Genomic DNA, 19,916 nt, shown 5'->3' with positions numbered 1-19,916 from the left:
GATTCAGTGGGGTGTAGGGTCAAACCCGTCGCACAGACACCATTCTAGGGCAAAGCTGGTGGCCCCAGAGTGTGGCAGAGCACTGTAACCTGGCAAGAAGTTTACAACCAAGAGACCATATTCCAGAAGTTCAAATATCGAGGCCAGTCCATCGGGGATCAAGGGTGTGAGAAGTTGGCCTGGTATATGCTGTCCATTAGTTCTAGTGGGCACCTTGCACCAGTCCAAAAAACCCTTATTGATGAACAGGTTTAAGACAACCTTTATTGAAAGCTATCCTAGTGGTAGCTATGGAGAGCAGCCTTCAGGCTAAGTCTCGAAGGAATGTAAAGCAGCTTGGTTTACCAGATTATAACCTCCTGAATGACCAAATGAAAGGAGAACCACACAAGGTATATATATAAAATATATGTACTTATTACTAAACACTCTCTACTAACCTCTTTATGAGATTAGAGAGCCAGGCACACAATAATACAGTTCTAAAACGACAATAAATAGCACAATATACAATTGGCCCCCGGGGGAGACCAAACCATATATTAAGAAAGGTGGTATAAGAACCACAACTTGACTAGACAAAGTGCATAGAGCACATGGAATCGCTGGGACCCCAAGGAACCACCCAAGATAGTGACACAGGGGACCCACGGGGGACGTGTGTAGTGGGAGAACACAGCCGTGAGCTACGTACAATTCTATGGGAAAGTCGCGGTTGGAATTTTAAAGTTTAAGGACACTTAGGAGAGCACTTTGAGCAAACCCTTTCAGACTTAGAGGTTTCTAGGGCCAGTACCCACGGGAGCACCGGAGTACGCGTGTTACCTCACCCAGGGAAGTCGGGTGCATAGGTGTCAAATGGTGTCGGGAATCGTCGTCGTTTTCAATGGCGATGTGCTGCAAAGTGCTGCTGCTGTGGAAAGGAGAAGTGCCCGGTGTGATCCAAGCCTAGATCGAAGATGTGAAGAACCTAAAAGCAGAGGGGACAGAGTCTGGGTCACTTGCCAGTGACCAGGGGCATGATAGACGAATGCCCACCGATGTCGGGTGTTTCAGGTGCGAAGAGGTGAAGCTTGACTCCACTGCCACGGGGACCAGGAGGCGTCGACGACAACCACAGTCCACAGGCGAGCTGTCCCACGAAGGATGTCTAATGCTGGGGGGTCAGTGTTCGGATTGGAGACCAACAAGCCTTGGCAACGGCAACCCACGCGGTGAGATTAAAAAGGCTTTGGTGTGGACCAGCAAGGTCCTGTGGACTTCCCAAGCGATGGAGAGTCAGGGCACGTCTGGAGCAACCAGGTAAGCCCATTGAAAGTTAAAGTACCCTTCTCAGGGACCCACAAGTCGACGGACAAGGGATCGCGAAGGGACCTCGAGAGAAAACACAAAGGGCCAGCTCACGGAACACTCGTGGAGTGTAGGCCAGCAATCTTCAGGGAAATTGCTGCTCGGTGCAGGGCCGGCTTTAGAACTGGCGGCGCCCTGTGGGAAAATGCTTGCTGCCCCCCCCCATGACCACCTTGCCACGGCTTCCCTCACTACCACCATTTGACAATCCCCCCAAGTCTCCATAATCACTGTCTCCTAGATTCATTTAGTTATATAGCGCCACTCATACCAGTTTAAGGTGTCAGAACACTTAACATCACACATATGTTGCACGGAGACAATCATGGGGGTATAAATCAGTGCATAGGATATGTTACATATGATAGAGGCCTTCAAGGTGTCGGAGTCACATGGCATCCATACTGGTAGGCGCTATAGTTTAAGAGTCCTTGGTCTGAAAAAGCAAAAATTCTGAATTTAAAATGTAACACCATTGTTAGGGGTTTTCTTTAATAAGAAGAATTGATTTCTACCCAAATGAACCCTTTTTGCAATATTTGGATAAGGAAAGACTGGGTTAAAAACACATGTAGCTGTAATATATTCCTTGCTATTGACAGTTAATAGCTCACTGCTCTATATTAGGATTTTAACTTTTAAACTGCAAGTAATATAAGGCTCTCTCTGACAAAAGCGATAACCCAATGACCTATTTATATTATATGCACTTTGTGATGTGAATGGGATACGTTCTTTGCAGCAGGCATATTAACCTTCTGCGCTATGATGAGTCAAACCAGACAAAGCTCCGGGCTGTCTCCAGGAAGAACATTAATCACCGGAGTTATGGTGACATTTTTATTAATGCTTGAAAATTGCTGGGACAAGGAACGTGGCATCTGGTGTTTTTAAAACAATAAACATGACGCCCCCACCCCAAGTCAGCGCCCGGTGCGTTGGCACCGATTGCACCCCCCTAGAGCCGGCCCTGGCTCAGGGTCAGGGCTACAAGAAACCGAAAGCTCAGCCTCAGAGGTCGCCTCAAAGCTGATGCTTCTGCAAATGGTCACGGTGTCCAGGGGTTCGGGTTGCACGGTCTCCACGAGGGATACAGGTCTCAGAGTTGCTGAGCGCGCAGATCGACCTCAGAGACCACTGGAACCCACCTCCTGTGTTGCAATTTTCTTTGGAATCCTCAGGAGCTATGGAGATGCAAACCGGACAGATGCGTCTTTGGTGCCTGCCAAGCAGGGGAGTAACTCCTTTACTCCAAGGGAGATTCTTCGGTCATCCAACATCGTGTAGATAGTAGAAGTTCTGGGATTCTGTAGCAGAGATTCGTCCAGGTAAATCTAAAGTCCTGTAGTCAGGGGTTCCTACTTTATACCCACGGAAGGGGTGGGACAAACTCTGGGGACCCACCTATGGGAGGGTCAGGAGAGAGGGGCGGCTACACCCATATCCTTTGTCCAATTTCGTGCCAGAGCAGAGGCTGGCAGCCTCTGCAACCGGTTTGAGCTGGGCTATGCACAGGGACACCAAATGTGCCCCCAGTGCAGACTTCAAAGCACTCTCAGAGTGCACCCACCCAGCCCCAATACACTAAAGCCTGTCTGGGAGGTGGTCACACCTCCCTGTGACAGGAAACCTACTGTCCAGGACTCCCCTGCTGGAGTTTCGTCCAGCAGCAGGAGGGAAGACTCGTGTCTGTGGCTGGCAGCATCCATTTTGTGATGCCAGGGCTTGCAAAGCTGGTACCGGGTATACCGGTGGTGCCATGTTTCTCCCTCTAGTAGGGTGGAATCATACCTCCACACCAGTTTCTGGTGTGGGAGGTATGATTCCAAGGTGTATTTTACAAGGTACTTTGAATATTGGACTTTTGTAGGTAGGGAGGACTCAGGCAGGAGGGGAGGCCATTCCTGGTGTGAGTTAAGATGAGAGAAAGAAGTGAGAAAGGGGGTGCAATGTTTACCATGACACAACTGAGGGATGGCAAACAGACACCCATGAAAGTGCCAGTGCCATGTTGCACAGAGCCAGTAGGAAGAACGGGTCAAACCTCTCCAGGGGTGCTTAGGTGGGTCGCCACCATTTTACAGCACATTTTCTGAATTGTTTTACAATTTATAGGTTTTACCAGCATTTCTCTAGACAAATTAGACATTTAATATCCTGGGTCTGGTACATTAGCCAGAAACATTACAGCTCAGCAGCAGCATGCCTATTGAAAGAGTCATGCTGGCACCTCGCTGCTACTTTGGATCGCTCAGCCCTCCCAGACTATTGTGCCCAGCCTTCAGTTGGTGTTGGGGACCCGAGCCAGTCCATTTGTGTATATTGGGGAAGGACACAGGGAGAATAAATCGATCAGCATTTGCATAGCACAGCACTGTCACCCCTAGAGGTATTTGGGAGCTGTGTCTCCGTAAGCCAGGTCTTGAGTTTCTTTCTGAAGTCCTCCAGGGAAGGTGCTGTTCGAAGGTGGCAGACAGGTCATTCCAGGTCTTGGCAGCGATGTAGGAGAAGGAACAGCCCCCACAGCAGCTACGACGGATGCAGGGTGTGTGGCGGGGTGTGGGGAAATGGAGTGCAGATGGAAATAGACTTGATGTTTGATGTAGGACAGTCCTTGATCGTGAAGAGCTTTGTAGGCATACGTGAGGATCTTGAACTGACAGCTCTTCTGGATGGGGAGCCAGTGGGGTTTCTGAAATGGGGGATGATGTGGGTCAATTTGGGGAGGTCTAGGATGAGCCTGGCTGCCTAGCTGCCTGGCTGCTGTGTTCTGTCTAGTATGGAGTCTTCTGAGGAGCTGGGCGGAGATGCTGGCGTTGCCGTAGTTAAGGCAGCTGGTGAAGAGGGCCTGAGTGACGGTCTTTCGGGTGTTGATTGGGATCCATCTGAAAAGTCCGCAGAGCATGTGAAGGGTGTGGAAGCAGGGGGAGGCGACTGCATGACCTGACATTTCATGGTCAGTTGGCTGTCGAGGACGATGCCAACATTGCATGCGTGGTCTGTTGGTCTGAGTTCTGCTGGCCACCAGCTGTGGTGCCACAGAATGGAGAATAAACAACTTTTTTTTTCAGTTAAAATGTTTATTCTGACCTACGCACAGTCCATGAAACTATCTGCATAAATTTGAAAAACATACCATAGTGACACCAATTGTTTCATTAATTTTATAGTAGTGTCACATTTAAGAAGAAATTCAATAAGCTAGCTGGTGAAATGTCATCGTGAGGTAAGCGCTCGTCCTTGCTATCTGTTGTAGGCTGTAGGTCACACCTTCAAACCCAAGCAAGGCCAACACAGGCGTCCTCCCTTCTGAGGTCCGGTAATTGAGGAATAATGGTATGGGTATCAGTAACAACTGTGTGTGCAATGCCTATAAAGCACTGTATAAAAACAAGCTATTATTTTAAAATAAAAGCTTGCATAACAGTGTCCTTTAATGCAGTGTATCTCTCCTTCTTGGTCTTCATGCCAAGGTCCCTTCTAAGCACCGTGGACCCCCTGTCCACGTAGACGTTAAACCAAGGACAACAACATGATCCTAATGTGTCAACTTGCAAAGACCAGTTCATACAAGAAACATGGCGGTGTATCGACACTACGATCAAGTTTGTAATCTGGCCCCAACTTCTTCCCCAACAAAGCCTCAATGTCAGGGATCCTGGATCATTGACGAACTTCAAATTGAAAGAAAGATCCAAAGATCCACCAATTGATGCATTATGATCTGTTGGTCTATAACCACCCGTCCCCATTAGATGAAGGTCAAGGGGAGAAAGCCATGGACAGATAAAAGCCAGATTACACAACAGTGAAAATGTTTTACTTCTGATGCTGAACAATATAATAACAGGATATAACTCTATAATCAATTGTGGCCTGAGAACAAAGCAATGGAGCGGCTTTACGAGGAGTGACTGGGTGCTGGGAACTGATCAAGAGTTCACTGGATAAAATTCAAGTTTAGAAACTACTGAGATAAAGGTTTTGGAAGAGCCAGAATCCAATATTGTTTGTTTTTAGGACACTTCCATGTGCACGAAAACTTTTTACCAAACTGAAAATTGAATTAACCAAAAGTTAACTTCCACCAACTCATCTAAACTTTAATACACATCTGTTTGCACTGAAAATGTCCTTGTTGGATAAATGCCCTTAACCAGAGCTGCACCTTGCACTATTTAATAAGAAGTATTGACATCTTGTGTCGATAGGATACCCAGTGTCCTCTGGACGAGCCCTTGTCCTGTGGGTAGTTGTAGAGTTATATGAGAAGGATCAGTCTAGTGCAGTAGACCTTGTCAACACTTTAGTAGGCCAGTTTTCGTAAGGAAAGAGCGGTGCGAAAGGAAGGCATATACACTCCGCCCACACAGTGGGAAAGAGTTTTGTGGGAGGATTGCAACGCAAAGATGTGAAATTAACTAGACCTGCAAGAAAAAGCTTTTTTTGATTCCTATGACACGATTTTTGTGAATAGAATCGTCATATACCGTATTTAAGGTGTTATGTCTAATGACAAATCTTGATGTAGAATCTTCACTTAGATTAATACACACTATTAGTTAGGAAGACACAACACAGCAATCAGTACCTTTAGACCTGTGTCACCCTTTGAAGCCGCGGCTCTACTGTCACCCCCTGTGAGCGCATTGACATGATAGGCAGAGCCTGGTGTCAGGGCAGCTTCCAGCCATGACTGTTGTTCTGACCTCAATGTCTCATTTCCCCTCTGCCAGGTGACATCGGGGGACAGATGGGTCTGTTCATTGGAGCCAGCATCCTGACCATACTGGAGATCCTGGACTACATCTACGAGGTGAGACCGATGTGTCCTGCTGGGGGTGGGGCGGGCGTGTAAGCACCGGGAGGTGCCTCTTCAGAGTCCTTCATGGACCACCTCCCAGCATCTTGGAGTGTCCGCTTGTCTACTAGGGTCTCAGTCACTCTCCAGTAGCTGCACCACTGTTGCTATCTCGAGGTGCAATAAATACATTCATTATCAGTTTATTTATTAATCATAGAGCGCTGTTACACATTAGTGGTGATCGATGCTGTTCATTATAAAACAAAAGCAATGGAACAAGTGGCATTGACTTTAGACATAAACTGCTCATGAGGACATCAGGGTTCTGGGTTCAAGCCTCGGGTGTGCATCATGAGCGCTGATGTACTTTAGCCTGAGATGGACTCTTGTGTAGATCACACAGGTGTTGCAGCCTCAGATGACGTTTTGCATATATCATGAGGGCTGGCTCTTGTAGCCTCAGATGAAGACTCATGTAGATAACAAGGGTTGGGTGTTACATCCTCAGATGAAATTTCATGTGCATCTTTATAATTGGTTGTTGTAGCTTCATTTAAAGCTTCATGTACATCTTGAGGGTTAGGAATTGTGGACATTATAATGGTTGGGTTTTGTGGTTGGGTTTCATGTACCTTATAAGGGTTGGGCTTTGTAGCCCCAGATGAAGTTTCATGCACGCACCTCATGAGGGGCGGATGTTGTAGTCTCAGGTGAAGTTTCATGTGCATCCTGAGGGCTGGTACTATAGACCTAGATGAAGTTTCATGTTCATCATTAGGGTTGGGTACTATAGGCCTAGATGAAGTTTCATGTTCATAATGAGGGTGGTGTGCTATATGCCTAGATGAATTTTCATATTTATCATGAGGGTTGGGTGCTATGGGCAAAGACAAAGTTTAATGTACCTCATGAGGTTTGGATGCTGTAGCCTCAGATTGTTGTGTGTCACTTTAGATACCCGTATATAGGTCTATTGAATCATGTCCTTATATAGGCACAATTCGACTTGTCCTTATTTAGGCATAATATTCCAGTCCTTATTTAGGCATTGGCCATGCAGATCCAAATACAGGCATGGTCACCTACATCCGTCCATCCCACGTCACAACGAGTTCTTAGAAACCAGACCCTTGAGCCGGTGGGATTTTCCCTGCTTGGATTATTGATTTCTCCAAGAACTCCTCTATTATGCATGAACTACTATTCCTTAGGGGTTCGTTCATGACATCTTCCTCTGCCCGACTTTACATCCATGCTATCATTCCTAGACACCTTCCAGGTATAAATATACCTTCACTTGCCCTGGCAAATCACGGCACGGCACAGCTCGGCTATACGGCTCGTCACGGCAAGTCCTGAAGGAGTTTGAGTGCCCGCCTGACGCACTGAACAGACGCTGTCTTCCCTGCACGCAGAGATTCCAGCTTCCAGTGTTCCAACTCCCCTTGCGGGGTGTTAGAGTTCAAGATCTGGAAAGAGATTCCCACCTCTCTCATTCTAAGGTACGGAGCTGACTAGAACCTAAGGAAATTCTTGGCATCTCATATAAAATACTAACTTAAGCTCAGACCAACTATAGCTTAAATCAGCACATACTTCCTACCTCGCACTACATTCAAGTTGGGTACACTGGGGTAGAATTATTTAGAAGCACCAGATGAGTATCCACTTTTAGCCTGTGTATTTATGTGTATGTATATAGATATAGGTCATAGCTAAAAGACAATGCTGTTGCAGTTTTACTTCTTCTTACTGCTGACGCTGTGCATATTATATCTTGCTGACTGTCTAATGATCGTGACAGCTCATATCTCTTACGCGAGAACTAAGACTGTTCAATAAATCCTTTTTTTATTGAAAATGCCGGTCTTCCTATTTTCTGTGTAACTCTGTAGAAGAGAAGCATGCACGATTGACTCAGTGAAACTGTTATCTATTATTTCCACGATTCTGAGACACGTTCCGATTCTGAAAGGAAACAAAGTTGTCATGTTTATGCGGCAGGTCGCTCCCCACGCCGCCGCAACAGCTCCACCTGTTGTGACCGTCCCCCCCAGCTCGCTGCTGCTGCCCGACGCGAGTTTGAGGTTGCTCTGTAATTGTATTGTCTCGTTTTGACTGTGCTGCCATCTGTTTCTGCTTTTATTTCCCTTTGTACTGTACTATTTCTAACTGTTTCTGCTTTATTTCCTTTTGTCCCCCCTGTGATTCTGTGCCCTGTTTACCTTCGGTTTACCTATTGTTTCCTCCGCCGTTCCTCACCCGTTTTTTCCCGCCGCTGCATCCCTGCGGCCCCGCCCCCCAGCTCGCCCATTCGCAACCCCACTCCCGCCTCCCAGCTGCTCCTCCCTCCCACCTCCCCTTATATGGCGGCCGCGCCTGGACCGCGCCCAGCGCCAGAACCCCTGGCCCCCGCAAATGCCACGACGCACGACACCGCTACGATGCCAGCACCCTCCACGCACTCAACATCGGACAATCACACACCGGCTTCCTGGCCACCCCGAAACGCACGGAAGGACCCTTCACCTGCCGTAACTGCAGCTTCACCAGCATCCGACCCGCAAATCCACCCACCGGGAAAGAACCCGACCACCTCAGATGTATCCTTCTCAACACCCGCTCCGCCCGCAAACACGCCGTTGAACTCTAGGACCTACTCGACTCAACCTCCCCAGACGTGGCCTTCCTGATGGAGACCTGGCTGAACCCCTCCCCGGCACCCGACATCGCCATAGCCATCCCGGACAGCTACAAGATCACCCGCAGGGACCGCACCAACGGAGTAGGAGGAGGAATCACCATCGTCCACAGGAATACTCTCAGAGTCTCCACCAACACAGACAACACCCTCAGCCCCACCGAACACCTGCACTTCCAGATCCACACCAATCCCAACACCACCCTCAGAGGAACCCTCATCTACAGACCCCCCGGACCCTGACCACAGTCCAGAGACTCCATCGCCAACTTCGTCAGTACACACGCCCTCGCCACCACAGACTACATCCTTCTCAGGGACCTGAACTTCCAACTCGAGAACAACAACGACCGCAACTCCACCACCCTGATAGCCAACCTCGCCAACCTCGGACTCAGACAACTCGTCACAACGCCCACCCACTCCACCGGTCACATGCTTGACCCCATCTTCTCCGCAAGCTCCCACATCTCCTTCAACCACACCACTGAACTCCATTGGACCGACCATTGCTGCATTCACTTCACGTTCCGGAAACCTACCACGCACCACTGCACCCAACAGATCCCCCCTCGCTGCTGGAGCAAAATCACCGAACACCAGCTAACCACCACCCTCGCCCGGAGCCCACCCGCCGACCCCACCGATTCCGACACCGCCGCCCGCAACCTCAGTCAATGTATCGATGACTGCGCCAACACCCTCGCCCCGTTCAAGAAACCCTCCAACAGACACACCAGCAAGAAAGCCAGCTGGTTCACTGAAGACCTCCAGGCCTCCAAGCAAACCTGCCGAAAGCTAGAGAAGAAATGGCACCGTGAACAGACTCCGGACAGCTACGCAGCCCACAAGAACGCCACCCGCAGACACCACCACCTCATCAGATCTGCCAAAAGGGCCTCCTTCAAAGACCGCCTAGACAACAACACACACAACAGCAAAGAGCTCTTCAACATCGTGGAGGAACTCTCCAACCCCAGCTCCAACACCAACGACATCCCACCTTCGCAAGACCTGTGCGACTCCCTAGCCACCACCTTCCATCGCAAGATCGCTGACATCCACAACAGTCTCAACGTCACGACCGCCCCGACAACCACCGAGACCACCATCCACACTGACCCCCTGCTCGCCTGGACCAACATAAAACGACGACGACACCATCAAAATCATGAACACCATCCACTCCGGATCTCCATCAGACCCATGCCCACACCACATCTTCAAAAAAGCCAGCACCACCATCGCACCCCATCTCCGGAAAGCCATCAACATCTCCTTCGAGAAAGCAACCTTCCCGGAGAGCTGGAAGCACGCCGAGATCAACGCCTTACTCAAGAAACCCTAGGCTGACCCCAAGGACCTCAAGAACTTCCGGCTCATCTCCCTGCTCCCATTTCCGGTGAAGGTCATCGAAAAGACCGTCAACAGACAAGTGACCCGCTACCTCGAGGAGAACAGCATCCTGGACCCATCCCAGTTCGGGATCCGCAGCAACCACAGCACCGAAACTGCCCTCATCGCCGCCACCGATGATATCCGGGCCCTACTGGACAACGGAGAAACCGCAGCCCTCATCCTCCTGAACCTGTCAGCTGCCTTCGACACTGTCTGCCACCGTACCCTACGCACAAGCCTCTACGACGCTGGGATCCAAGACAAGGCTCTGGACTGGACCACCTCCTTCCTCTCCGACAGAACCCAGGGCGTCCGCCTCCCCCTTTCCGCTCTGAAGCCACCAAGATCATCTGCTGCGTACCCCAGGGCTCATCCCTCAGCCCAACATTGTTCAACATCTACATGGCACCGCTCGCCCACGTCGCCCGACTGCATGACCTCAACATCATCTCCTATGCCGACGACACCCATCTGATCCTCTCCCTCACCAAGGACCCCCTCACTGCCTCCACGAAGGAATGAAAGCCGTCGCTGAGTGGATGAAGAACAGCCAACTGAAGCTAAACTCGGACAAGACTGAAGCCCTCATCCTCGGCTCCACCCCCTCGGCCTGGGACGATTCCTGGTGGCCGACCGCACTGGGAACAGCTCCAACACTCACCGACCATGCACGCAACCTAGGGTTCATCCTCGACTCTACTCTCTCCATGACAAAGCAGGTCAACGCCGTCTCGTCCTCCTGCTTCAACACCCTCCACATGCTCTGCAAGATCTACAGGTGGATCCCCACCGAAACAAGAACGGTCACCCAGGCCCTCATCAGCAGCAGGTTGGACTACGGAAACGCCCTCTACGCAGGAGCCTCGGACAAACTCCTGAAATGACTCCAGCACATTCAAAACGCCTCTGCTCGCTTGATCCTCGACATCCCTCGCTGCAGCCATATCACACCCCACCTGAGAGACCTAAACTGGCTCCCCGTCAACAAGAGCATCACCTTCAAGCTCCTCACCCATGCACACAAGGCACTCCACAACACCGGACCAGCATACCTCAACAGACAAATCAGCTTCTACACCCTCAACCGCCAGCTCTGCCGACCTCGCCCTCGCCACAGTCCCCCACATCCGAAGAACAACCTCTGGTGGCAGATCATTCTCCCACCATGCCACCAAGACCTGGAACACCCTCCCCATCCTCCTACGGCAGACCCAGGACCTGCTAACCTTCAGAAGACTCCTCAAGACCTGGCTATTCGAGCATTAGCAGCAGCCCCCCCCCCCCAGTGCCTTGAGACCCTCACGGGTAAGTAGTGCACTTTACAAATGTCCTGACTGATTGATGGATTGTTGTCAGAAACTAATCCCTTCTTGTTCATTCAAGAAGTTTCTAGTGACCTCTGAGTTAGCTGGCACACAAGTTATTAAGTTTAATATACTCGATAGGAGCATACTGACCTCAGTCCTATGCACAGAACTATAGTGTATATTATTCCAATGTGCAGAGCCTATAAGGGAAATAGGAACTACACTACAAGATGAAATTACATGTAACACATGAGGTTGGGTGAAGTTTCATGTACATCATGAGGGTTGGGTTAGATAGCTCAAGATGAAGTTGTGTGTGCCTCATGAGTGTTGGGTGTTGTAACTCCAGATGAAGAGTCATGTACATCATGAGGAGTGGGGTGGTGTAGCCCCAGATAATATTTCATACACTCCGTTAGGGCTGGGTGTTGTCACATCAGATGAAGGTGTGTCTACACTAGTTGGTTTGGGTGTGTATCTTCAGATGAATGTGTGTCTACATTAGTAGGTTGGGTGTGTTGCATCAGATGAAGGTGTGTCTACATTTGTAGGTTTGGGTGTGTAGCTTCAGAGGAAAGTATGTCTACATTAGTAGGTTTGGGTGTGTAGCTTCTGACGAAGGTGTGTCTACATTAGTAGGTTTAGGTGTGAAGCTTCAGAGGAAGGTGTGTCTATATTAGTAAGTTTGGGTGTGTAGCTTCAGATGAAGGTGTGTCTACACTAGTTGCTTTGGGTTTGTATCTTCAGATGAATGTGTGTCTACATTATTAGGGTTGGGTCTGTAGCCTCAGATGGAGTATTGTGTAGATCATATGTTTGCTGCAGCTTCAGATAAAGGTTTCTATACATCATACGTTTAGAGTATTGTAACATCACGAAAATAGTTCTAGATTTTTGTGTAGCACACACATGCCATTGCTTGGGCTCCATCACCCAGTTACCTGATCTTCTGTATGTTGAGTAGTAGTTTACCTGTTTGGTTGGAAGGTGTGTGGGCAGAGGGTGTCCAGTATGGGAAGGGTAGGGTTAAAGGAGTGTTCCAGTCATTTTGTAAAGGCTTTTTCAGTTTAAATAATTTTTATCAGCTTTATTAAATAGACCTTTGTGCAATAGTTACAGGCATATAATACAGATCATAAATGATCTACACATATAGAGTAAGGTACACAGATACTTATAATAATAGATTAAAATATAGGTTAAAAAGGAGAAATACTCAGATAACTATAATTTACAGATTAAAAGTGATATGAAACTATATCTTATGACATGCATCCACAAGCATTCAAGCACATTCCAACTACTGAGTATTTCATTCATATCTTTGATCTACTAAAATTAGTGCAGTGAAACTATAACATCAATCTCGCACCCACAGTTACCCCTAATCAAGAAAAGCAGTCATAAATAAAGGGACAAAATATTCCTCATGGACAAGTATATCACAGTAGTACTCATTATCACCCAATTTATCGGTATTAAACTAGATTTCCCTTCCCTTACCCACAAGGACTCAGGGAGCTATGAATCTGTGTCTGCTTTCAGGGCCAACAAACTATCCACCGGGTGTTCCTACTCTTTAACCCTTTCAATTTTCCCCGTCCTCTTTTTATCTCATGAAACAACCCAACACTCTCTAAACTTGCCCATGTAACCATGAGCTGTGAACAATATTGTCCTGCTAAAAGTGCCCATGTCTCAGAAAAGCACATAAGACTCAGAGTTGTGGCTCATGCATGTTTGGTAGTTGCATGGGCGGAGGATGTCTCATATGGGAGGTGTTAGTGTTGTGTGAGGGATCAAAGCTGTGCTCCATTTCTGACCCTGTGAGGTTGCTGGTCCAGCTGAGCATGGCAGTGCCTCCGGAGGATGGTCCAGCAGGATGAGAAGTTACTCATCACTCATGTCTCTGTGACTCCTAGAGGCTGCATTTTGGACAAGGAGTGCGAGCTCACTGGATCAACTATGGACTTGGTCACGTTGACCGACTAGGATAAACAGTGCCACTGCTGGCCCTTCCTGGCCCAGTAACATGGAGACAGAAACCAACAGTAAAGCATCAGATAGTTCCAAGTCTTATAAGTGATAGTACAAGTATCACACCGGTTACTGCTCCTTCCTGTAATGGATATCATACCATTCTACAATGAGGATCTAGGGCTCTGTGGAGAACATGAGCACAACCTAGATGGATGGGAAACAACGTTTACATCGCCGATTTTACTCTGCGATGCAAACACAACGCGGTCGTTACAACGACTGCGTTGTCACAACGCACTACCTTTACAACGCAAGTAGTTACAACGAATTGCACTAGACGGCGCTCTAGGATAAGGAATAGTATGATTTACTACTCCAACACTTTCCCTAGTATTGCACACACTGGAGTTGGAATAGTAAATCATACTATTCCTAAGTCCAGCGCGCCATCTAGCGCAAGTCGTTGTAACGACTTGCGTTGTAAAGGTAGTACATTGTGACAACGCGGTCATAAAATCTGCGATGTAAAGAGATATATTCAGATGGATCTGCTGAGAACACGCCCTGTAAATACGCTAGACTGTCCCACTGCAGACGGTGCCCCCCTATAAGGGGGGATGATGTAGCCTGAAACGGAGTGCCATGTAAATCGAAGGAGGTTTGGAGTCTTAAATAAAGTATCACGTACATCATGATGGTGAGTTAGTTGCATGAGATGGAGAGGGGTAGGTCTTGTCGTCTTTGATGACGTCACATTTGAGTCACGAACGGAAGTGATGCAGCTTGAGGTGGAGTTTCATGGACATTACAATGGTTGATGTACTCGGCCTTTCGTAACCTCATGTACCTTTTGACGGTCTGATGTTTTCATCGTGTGGACAGCATGAGGCCTCAGGCAGGTGCGTCAATTCATCAAAACAGCATCACAGGGATGACCTCATGTCCCACATGAATTATTTTCATTGAAAGTTTTTTTGATTTTTTTTCAAACAAATTGTAAACATTAATTTATTGAATATTACTTTTAATGTGTGTGTGTAATTTTGAAATCATGTATTTTATTTAACTCTAGGATGTTGCCACCATTATTTTTTATGCAAGCGTCTCGCAATACCTGCGAGTGGCCATGTGGGGTGCTGCATTTACCCCAAAGCTGGGGTACATTTCCAACTGTTTGGGGTCGTTTATGGCTCTAGTTTGCTGTGGTTGTAGCTGCAGGGCAGTTTGTGAAAAGCAGCATGCTTTCCCTTTTGTGGGGTGTTTGTATTTGCATGTCCCTCCGTAAATCTTTCCTTACTCCTCCTCAAACCCTCCCTTCCCTTTCATAATCCCCTCCCATTTGTAGTAAGTGTTCCCAATTTTCTAGCCACTCCCACAGGTTCCTCCCACATTTACTACTAAAACATATACCTATGTGTGCCCAGACCTCCCTAAACAGGAAGGAGACCTCAGCATGGAAAAGATTAGAGAAGCCGAGCTCTTTCAACATGTAGCATTTGCAGTATGTACGTACCACTATTGGAGAACTATTAAATGTACTACAAAGTGCAGTCTGTGAATAGGCTTCTATTGGTCTTACAGTGGTATATTGACCTGAAGTTAGATGTACTTAATGACCCTTGGCATCTTAAAGTCGGATGTAGTTTTATGTCCAGTTTCATGGTTGGTGCTGTGATCTGAGGCGTGGTTTTATGTAGTCCTTCGTGTGGTATCCTCAGATGGAGTTTTATGCGCCCTGTAAGGCTTGTTCTTGTAAACTCAAATGGAGTTTTATGTGCTGTAAGGGACTTTGTGTTATAATCACAGGTGGAGTTTTACATACACTGTGGAGTGCGGTGTAGTAACCTTAGATGTATTTTGTACAGAGTCCGAGCAGTATAAGGCTTGGTGTGGAATTATCACCCCATTTTTTCAAGACTGTTTGTCCTCCACACATGAATGGCCCAGCGAACTACAGACCCATCCCAAACCCTCCCTGCAACAGTATAATGGCGGAGATGAGGTGTGCACCTAAACACAAAATAACCTCCATGAAGGAGAATGAGGGTTTAGTCCATGGAGAGGAACTGGGACAGCAGAGGGTCAGCAAGAAGAAATCCTATGGTCTCCCGGACACTTACAATACAGTGCACCACAGCGCTGCTGGAATGCCCGGAAAATTGGACCGGGGTCACATTTAAATGACGACAACCAACATTGTCGAAGAGAAGCAAGCAAATTGTCATCATCGCCCATGAAACACATCCTTTCGGGGGTCCGCAGGGATCTCCTTTGACGCTGCCACTGTACAAATACTCTACTTCCACAATACTCTGTTCATGTCCTTGTTGTCATTACATATATCTGGAAGTCTCTTAAGATGGGTATTTCTCAATCTTTGACTCTCATCAAAAGTGCTTACCTCACTTTCTTCATTTCATGTTCCTTCTACAAAACACTAGCAAGCCGACACGTGTTTTGCCCTGTAGAGGACTTTTGCAAGGCAATGACCTCATTCCATGTTTCAAAGCACGGATGTGAGATGCAGAATCTTATTGTAGGCGTGCAAAAGTTCTTCACAAGATGAGATATCAGTCTGCTGGTTGGTGGTGTTACTGAGAACCTGAAATAAAGATGAATGGCTTTTATCTGATCCTCCATCTGATTTTACGTGTCTCTCATCTTCATGTGCTATTTTTCAGGTGATAATTTGAGAAGGAGTATTAAGATAAAATACCGCTTTCAGGGGTGGTTTTGTTTACAGTCTATGACATATAATACATCTCTTTCTCTCACAAATCTACAAGTGTGTGCAGTGGTGTGTGCCTCCAGACAGCACAGCTGCCTCCCTTCTGAAGAAGGTCTCCCTTGAGCTAGTTCAACCTCTGGAAGCCTTTGCTGCACACCCAAGAGGAGGAAATACATTTACTTTCAGAGTTTACCCAGAGTAATGTCAGAGCTGCTCCCTCGGAGAGTGTGGGCAGACCAGAGAGAGGGGTCTTTTTGATTAAGTCTTTATTGATTAACAAAAATCACTGCACTTAAAATTTCTAAAACTTATGTAAAGAAACACTGTTCCAGTTCCATTAGATAATAAATGCTGATTTGAGAAAAATACATTAAAGGTTGCATACCAATCCTTTACATTGGGGCCATTTGAAATACTCTTTTTAACAAGTGCAATAAAATCTTTGAACAAATTATAATGGCACCTAAAAATAAATAATAAGAACAGTTAATTTTAGATAACACTGTGCAAGTATGCTACAAAATACATATGCCGCCGGCTATACCATTTTCATTATAATTCTAAGCGCAAATGAGCGGAGTGGTATCGCTATATATCCTAAACCTATTATCTGTGACCAGCCCGATTCATAGAATGTATACACAATAGATCGCATTGTACAAACAAGCTATGATAGCCACAATGTGCAAATAAGCTGTGAAGGTACAACAGAGTTTTAACAATCACATTTGGAGGTAAGTGCCATATCAGCAGAATTAACCCCTATTATCTACAACTGGCCCAATTCATGACATTTTTACGAAAGAAATGCAAACAGGCAATAAAAGTGCGTTTTCAAGATGTCGCTTGAGTCAGAATACCATAGCCGCATAGACACGGAGTCATACACGATATCTACATTGTGCAAATAAACTGTAAACATGCTTCAAAGTTTCACAATAACTTCTGCTATAAAATACATAAAACACCACCTGCATCATTATAATGCAAAATGCAGAATAAGCAGGGGAGGGTCTCAGTATAATCTAAAGCCGATAGTCGAAGACTAACCCATTTCATAGGATTTATGCACAAAAAATCCATTTTGCAAACAAGCTACGATATCCACATTGTGCGAATAATCAGAGAAAAAACATCAGGGTTTTCACAATCGCATTTGAAACTGATGGCAGTAAAAGCAATATTAACACTGTGGCATGCAGAGTGTCCAAAACCTTAAAAACGCCCTTATTAATACTTTCATTAAGGAGACCCCTAGACTGTCGACCCCAAGTATTTTTCAGCAATGTCTAAAAACTTTATAAATTGGCGAAGCGGGGGTATCGACTGGCCCGATAGGCATGAAATCAGGGCCTGACGAGCCGATCTTTCCCCGGCTTTAAGAAATAGGGGGTTTAAAAAGGTGTGACGTATGTTGAGCAGTTTAGGACACGCACACACAATGTGTAATAGGGTTTAATGTTACCACCCACACTGTCTGCAATTAGTGCTTGGCCATTGCTGAATCCAGGATGGCATACCTTCCATAGCTGGGTTTATACTCATTCAAATTTTTAGAAATGTGTTTTTTATTTGGGCCGAGAAATAGTCATTCAAATATGGCTGAATTCGAAGAGACTGATGTGTGTTGATCACAGACCAAGCATGGGTTTTTGCCACTAAAGCTATTTTATCCGCATTAAGGGAGTTAACTTTAATTTGTTTTTTAAAGATTTGTTTAAAAGTGGGCACTGTCCAGTCAATCAGCCCTATATGCAGACAAAAACTCTGAAGGCAGGATGAGATATAGGATTGTCAGGAAACAGTATAGGCAGAATTGATTATTTCAAGCCAACAGATGTGCTTTACAGAAACAGGGTCAGATGTAAACATACTATACATACATTTCAATAAAAACCCTTGTGACACCATAGACTGTCTTTGGAGACCAAACTCCAGTCTTATTTCAGCTTGGCAAACTGACCTGGGGATCCCAAAAATAGCTTTTTATGACTTAAACTAATAAATCCAATAGTTTTGCCTCTTTTTCCCTGGTAGTAGGGGAGCCGTATGTAATCGTTGGCTGAAGTTTTGCTCTCATAACCTTAAGAATGTAATCATATGATTGGCATCTCATCGATTTATATAAACATTTAAAAGCATGAACTATAGTTGCAGTTTTTGCCCTTAAATCTTTAAAATGATTTGTGAACGAAACTCTATTATCAAATAAGATGCCTAAATGGTTATACATTTTTACCACTTCAATTGGCCCTCTAGCGCTCCATGAATTGATCTTTCGTTTAGCCGGACCGATTTGCATAATTTTAGTTTTTTTAACATTAATTTCCAAGCCATTCATTAGAATATAATCATCAAAAGCATTTATTAATCTTTGTGACCCTATTGGGGTTTGACTCGGCAGAATAGCATCATCTGCCTATTGTAGATAACTCACCTCACCTAGTTTTAGGGAACGGGCGTTGACCGGTTCCAGATGCTAACAAAGGTCTGACAAAAATCGGTTAAAAAGGACACGTCCTTGAATAAGACCATTATCGGTATTAATTTTTTGTGATAGCGTATCACCAATAACTAGCTTAAACTGAACCCAGGTATTGGTGTAAAGAAGAAGAACAGTATCTTACAAATTCCGTGGAATGGGTCAGCCGACGGCTCGAGGAACCGAATCAAAGGCTGCCTTTAAATCGATAAAAGCAATATACAGATTTTGGTTTTTTAAACTGCCCATTCAGCTAATGACGTAAGGCCTAACGAGTTGGTGATAATCGATTTGCCTTTGCCGAAACCTGTTTGATTCCAGGTCAATCAAGAGACATGAGGCAAAGACCTTAGCGTCAGCGTCAGTTAAAGTGATCAACCGATAGTTGGCAGGATTGGCAACTGGGCCACTCTTACAGATAGGCTGCAGGATGCTAGCTTGCCATGTAACTGGTACAAGTTTCCATGCCAGTAACCCTTTGTACACTGGGGTCATAACATCAGCCCACATATCAATATTAGCACGGAATAAGCCATTGGGAAGGCCATTTGGACCAGGAGCATCATTTGATTGAGAAGACGTAAAAGGGTAGCTACTTCATTAGTACTTAGACAAACTAAAGCAATGTTCAGATCAGAGCTGGTGGCTTGCCCAGTGTGTGGCTCACTAGGGTTCACACCATTGTTTATACCCAGCCTCATGCCACTCACTATCACTGAATTGGATTAGCTAATTTTATCACCATTAAAACTCAGGTCTTTTTTAGCCTGATCGCCCATGTCATACAGATTTGTAATAAAGTTTGCCCATTCAGCTTCAGTAATGTTAATAGTGTAGGCCCTATTACCGCCCCTTTCAAGTTCGTTAATTATTTCCCAAAACATTCTTGTGTTATGTAGTCTTGAAGCATGAGGTAATCTGTGCCAAAGACCAGACTGATATCTTGAATTAGCCACTCACACTTCTCGTCTATAGGAACTTCTTAATGTCCTTGTTTAAGCCTTAAAAAAATGATCTGATTGCTGGTACCTGTGAGAGCAGGCAACCCGCACCGCTCTATTAAGGGATCATTTTGATTTAAATAACTCAAAGGTATACCATTTATTCTGGGAAATTGTTGTAAAATGTATTTTCTTTCGAATTTGTATTGGAAATCTTCCCACCAA

At 46.1% G+C, this 19,916-nt stretch overlaps 1 protein-coding gene across 1 annotated transcript in view; it reads left to right on the top strand.

Moving 5' to 3' along the window:
• Nucleotides 1-19,916, top strand: part of LOC146859403 (acid-sensing ion channel 4-like) — a 166,431-nt gene that overhangs the window by 132,188 nt on the left and 14,327 nt on the right. The window contains exon 8 of the mRNA XM_085650101.1: nt 6,087-6,166. Coding sequence (XP_085506227.1) covers nt 6,087-6,166 — 80 coding nt within the window. The remainder of the gene's footprint in view (nt 1-6,086; nt 6,167-19,916) is intronic.

Source organism: Triturus cristatus, chromosome 3_2 (assembly GCF_964204655.1).
Source record: "Triturus cristatus chromosome 3_2, aTriCri1.1, whole genome shotgun sequence".
NCBI classification, from domain to species: domain Eukaryota; kingdom Metazoa; phylum Chordata; class Amphibia; order Caudata; family Salamandridae; genus Triturus; species Triturus cristatus.
Note: the sequence above shows the minus strand (reverse complement) of the source record. Positions and strands in the feature narration are given on the sequence as shown.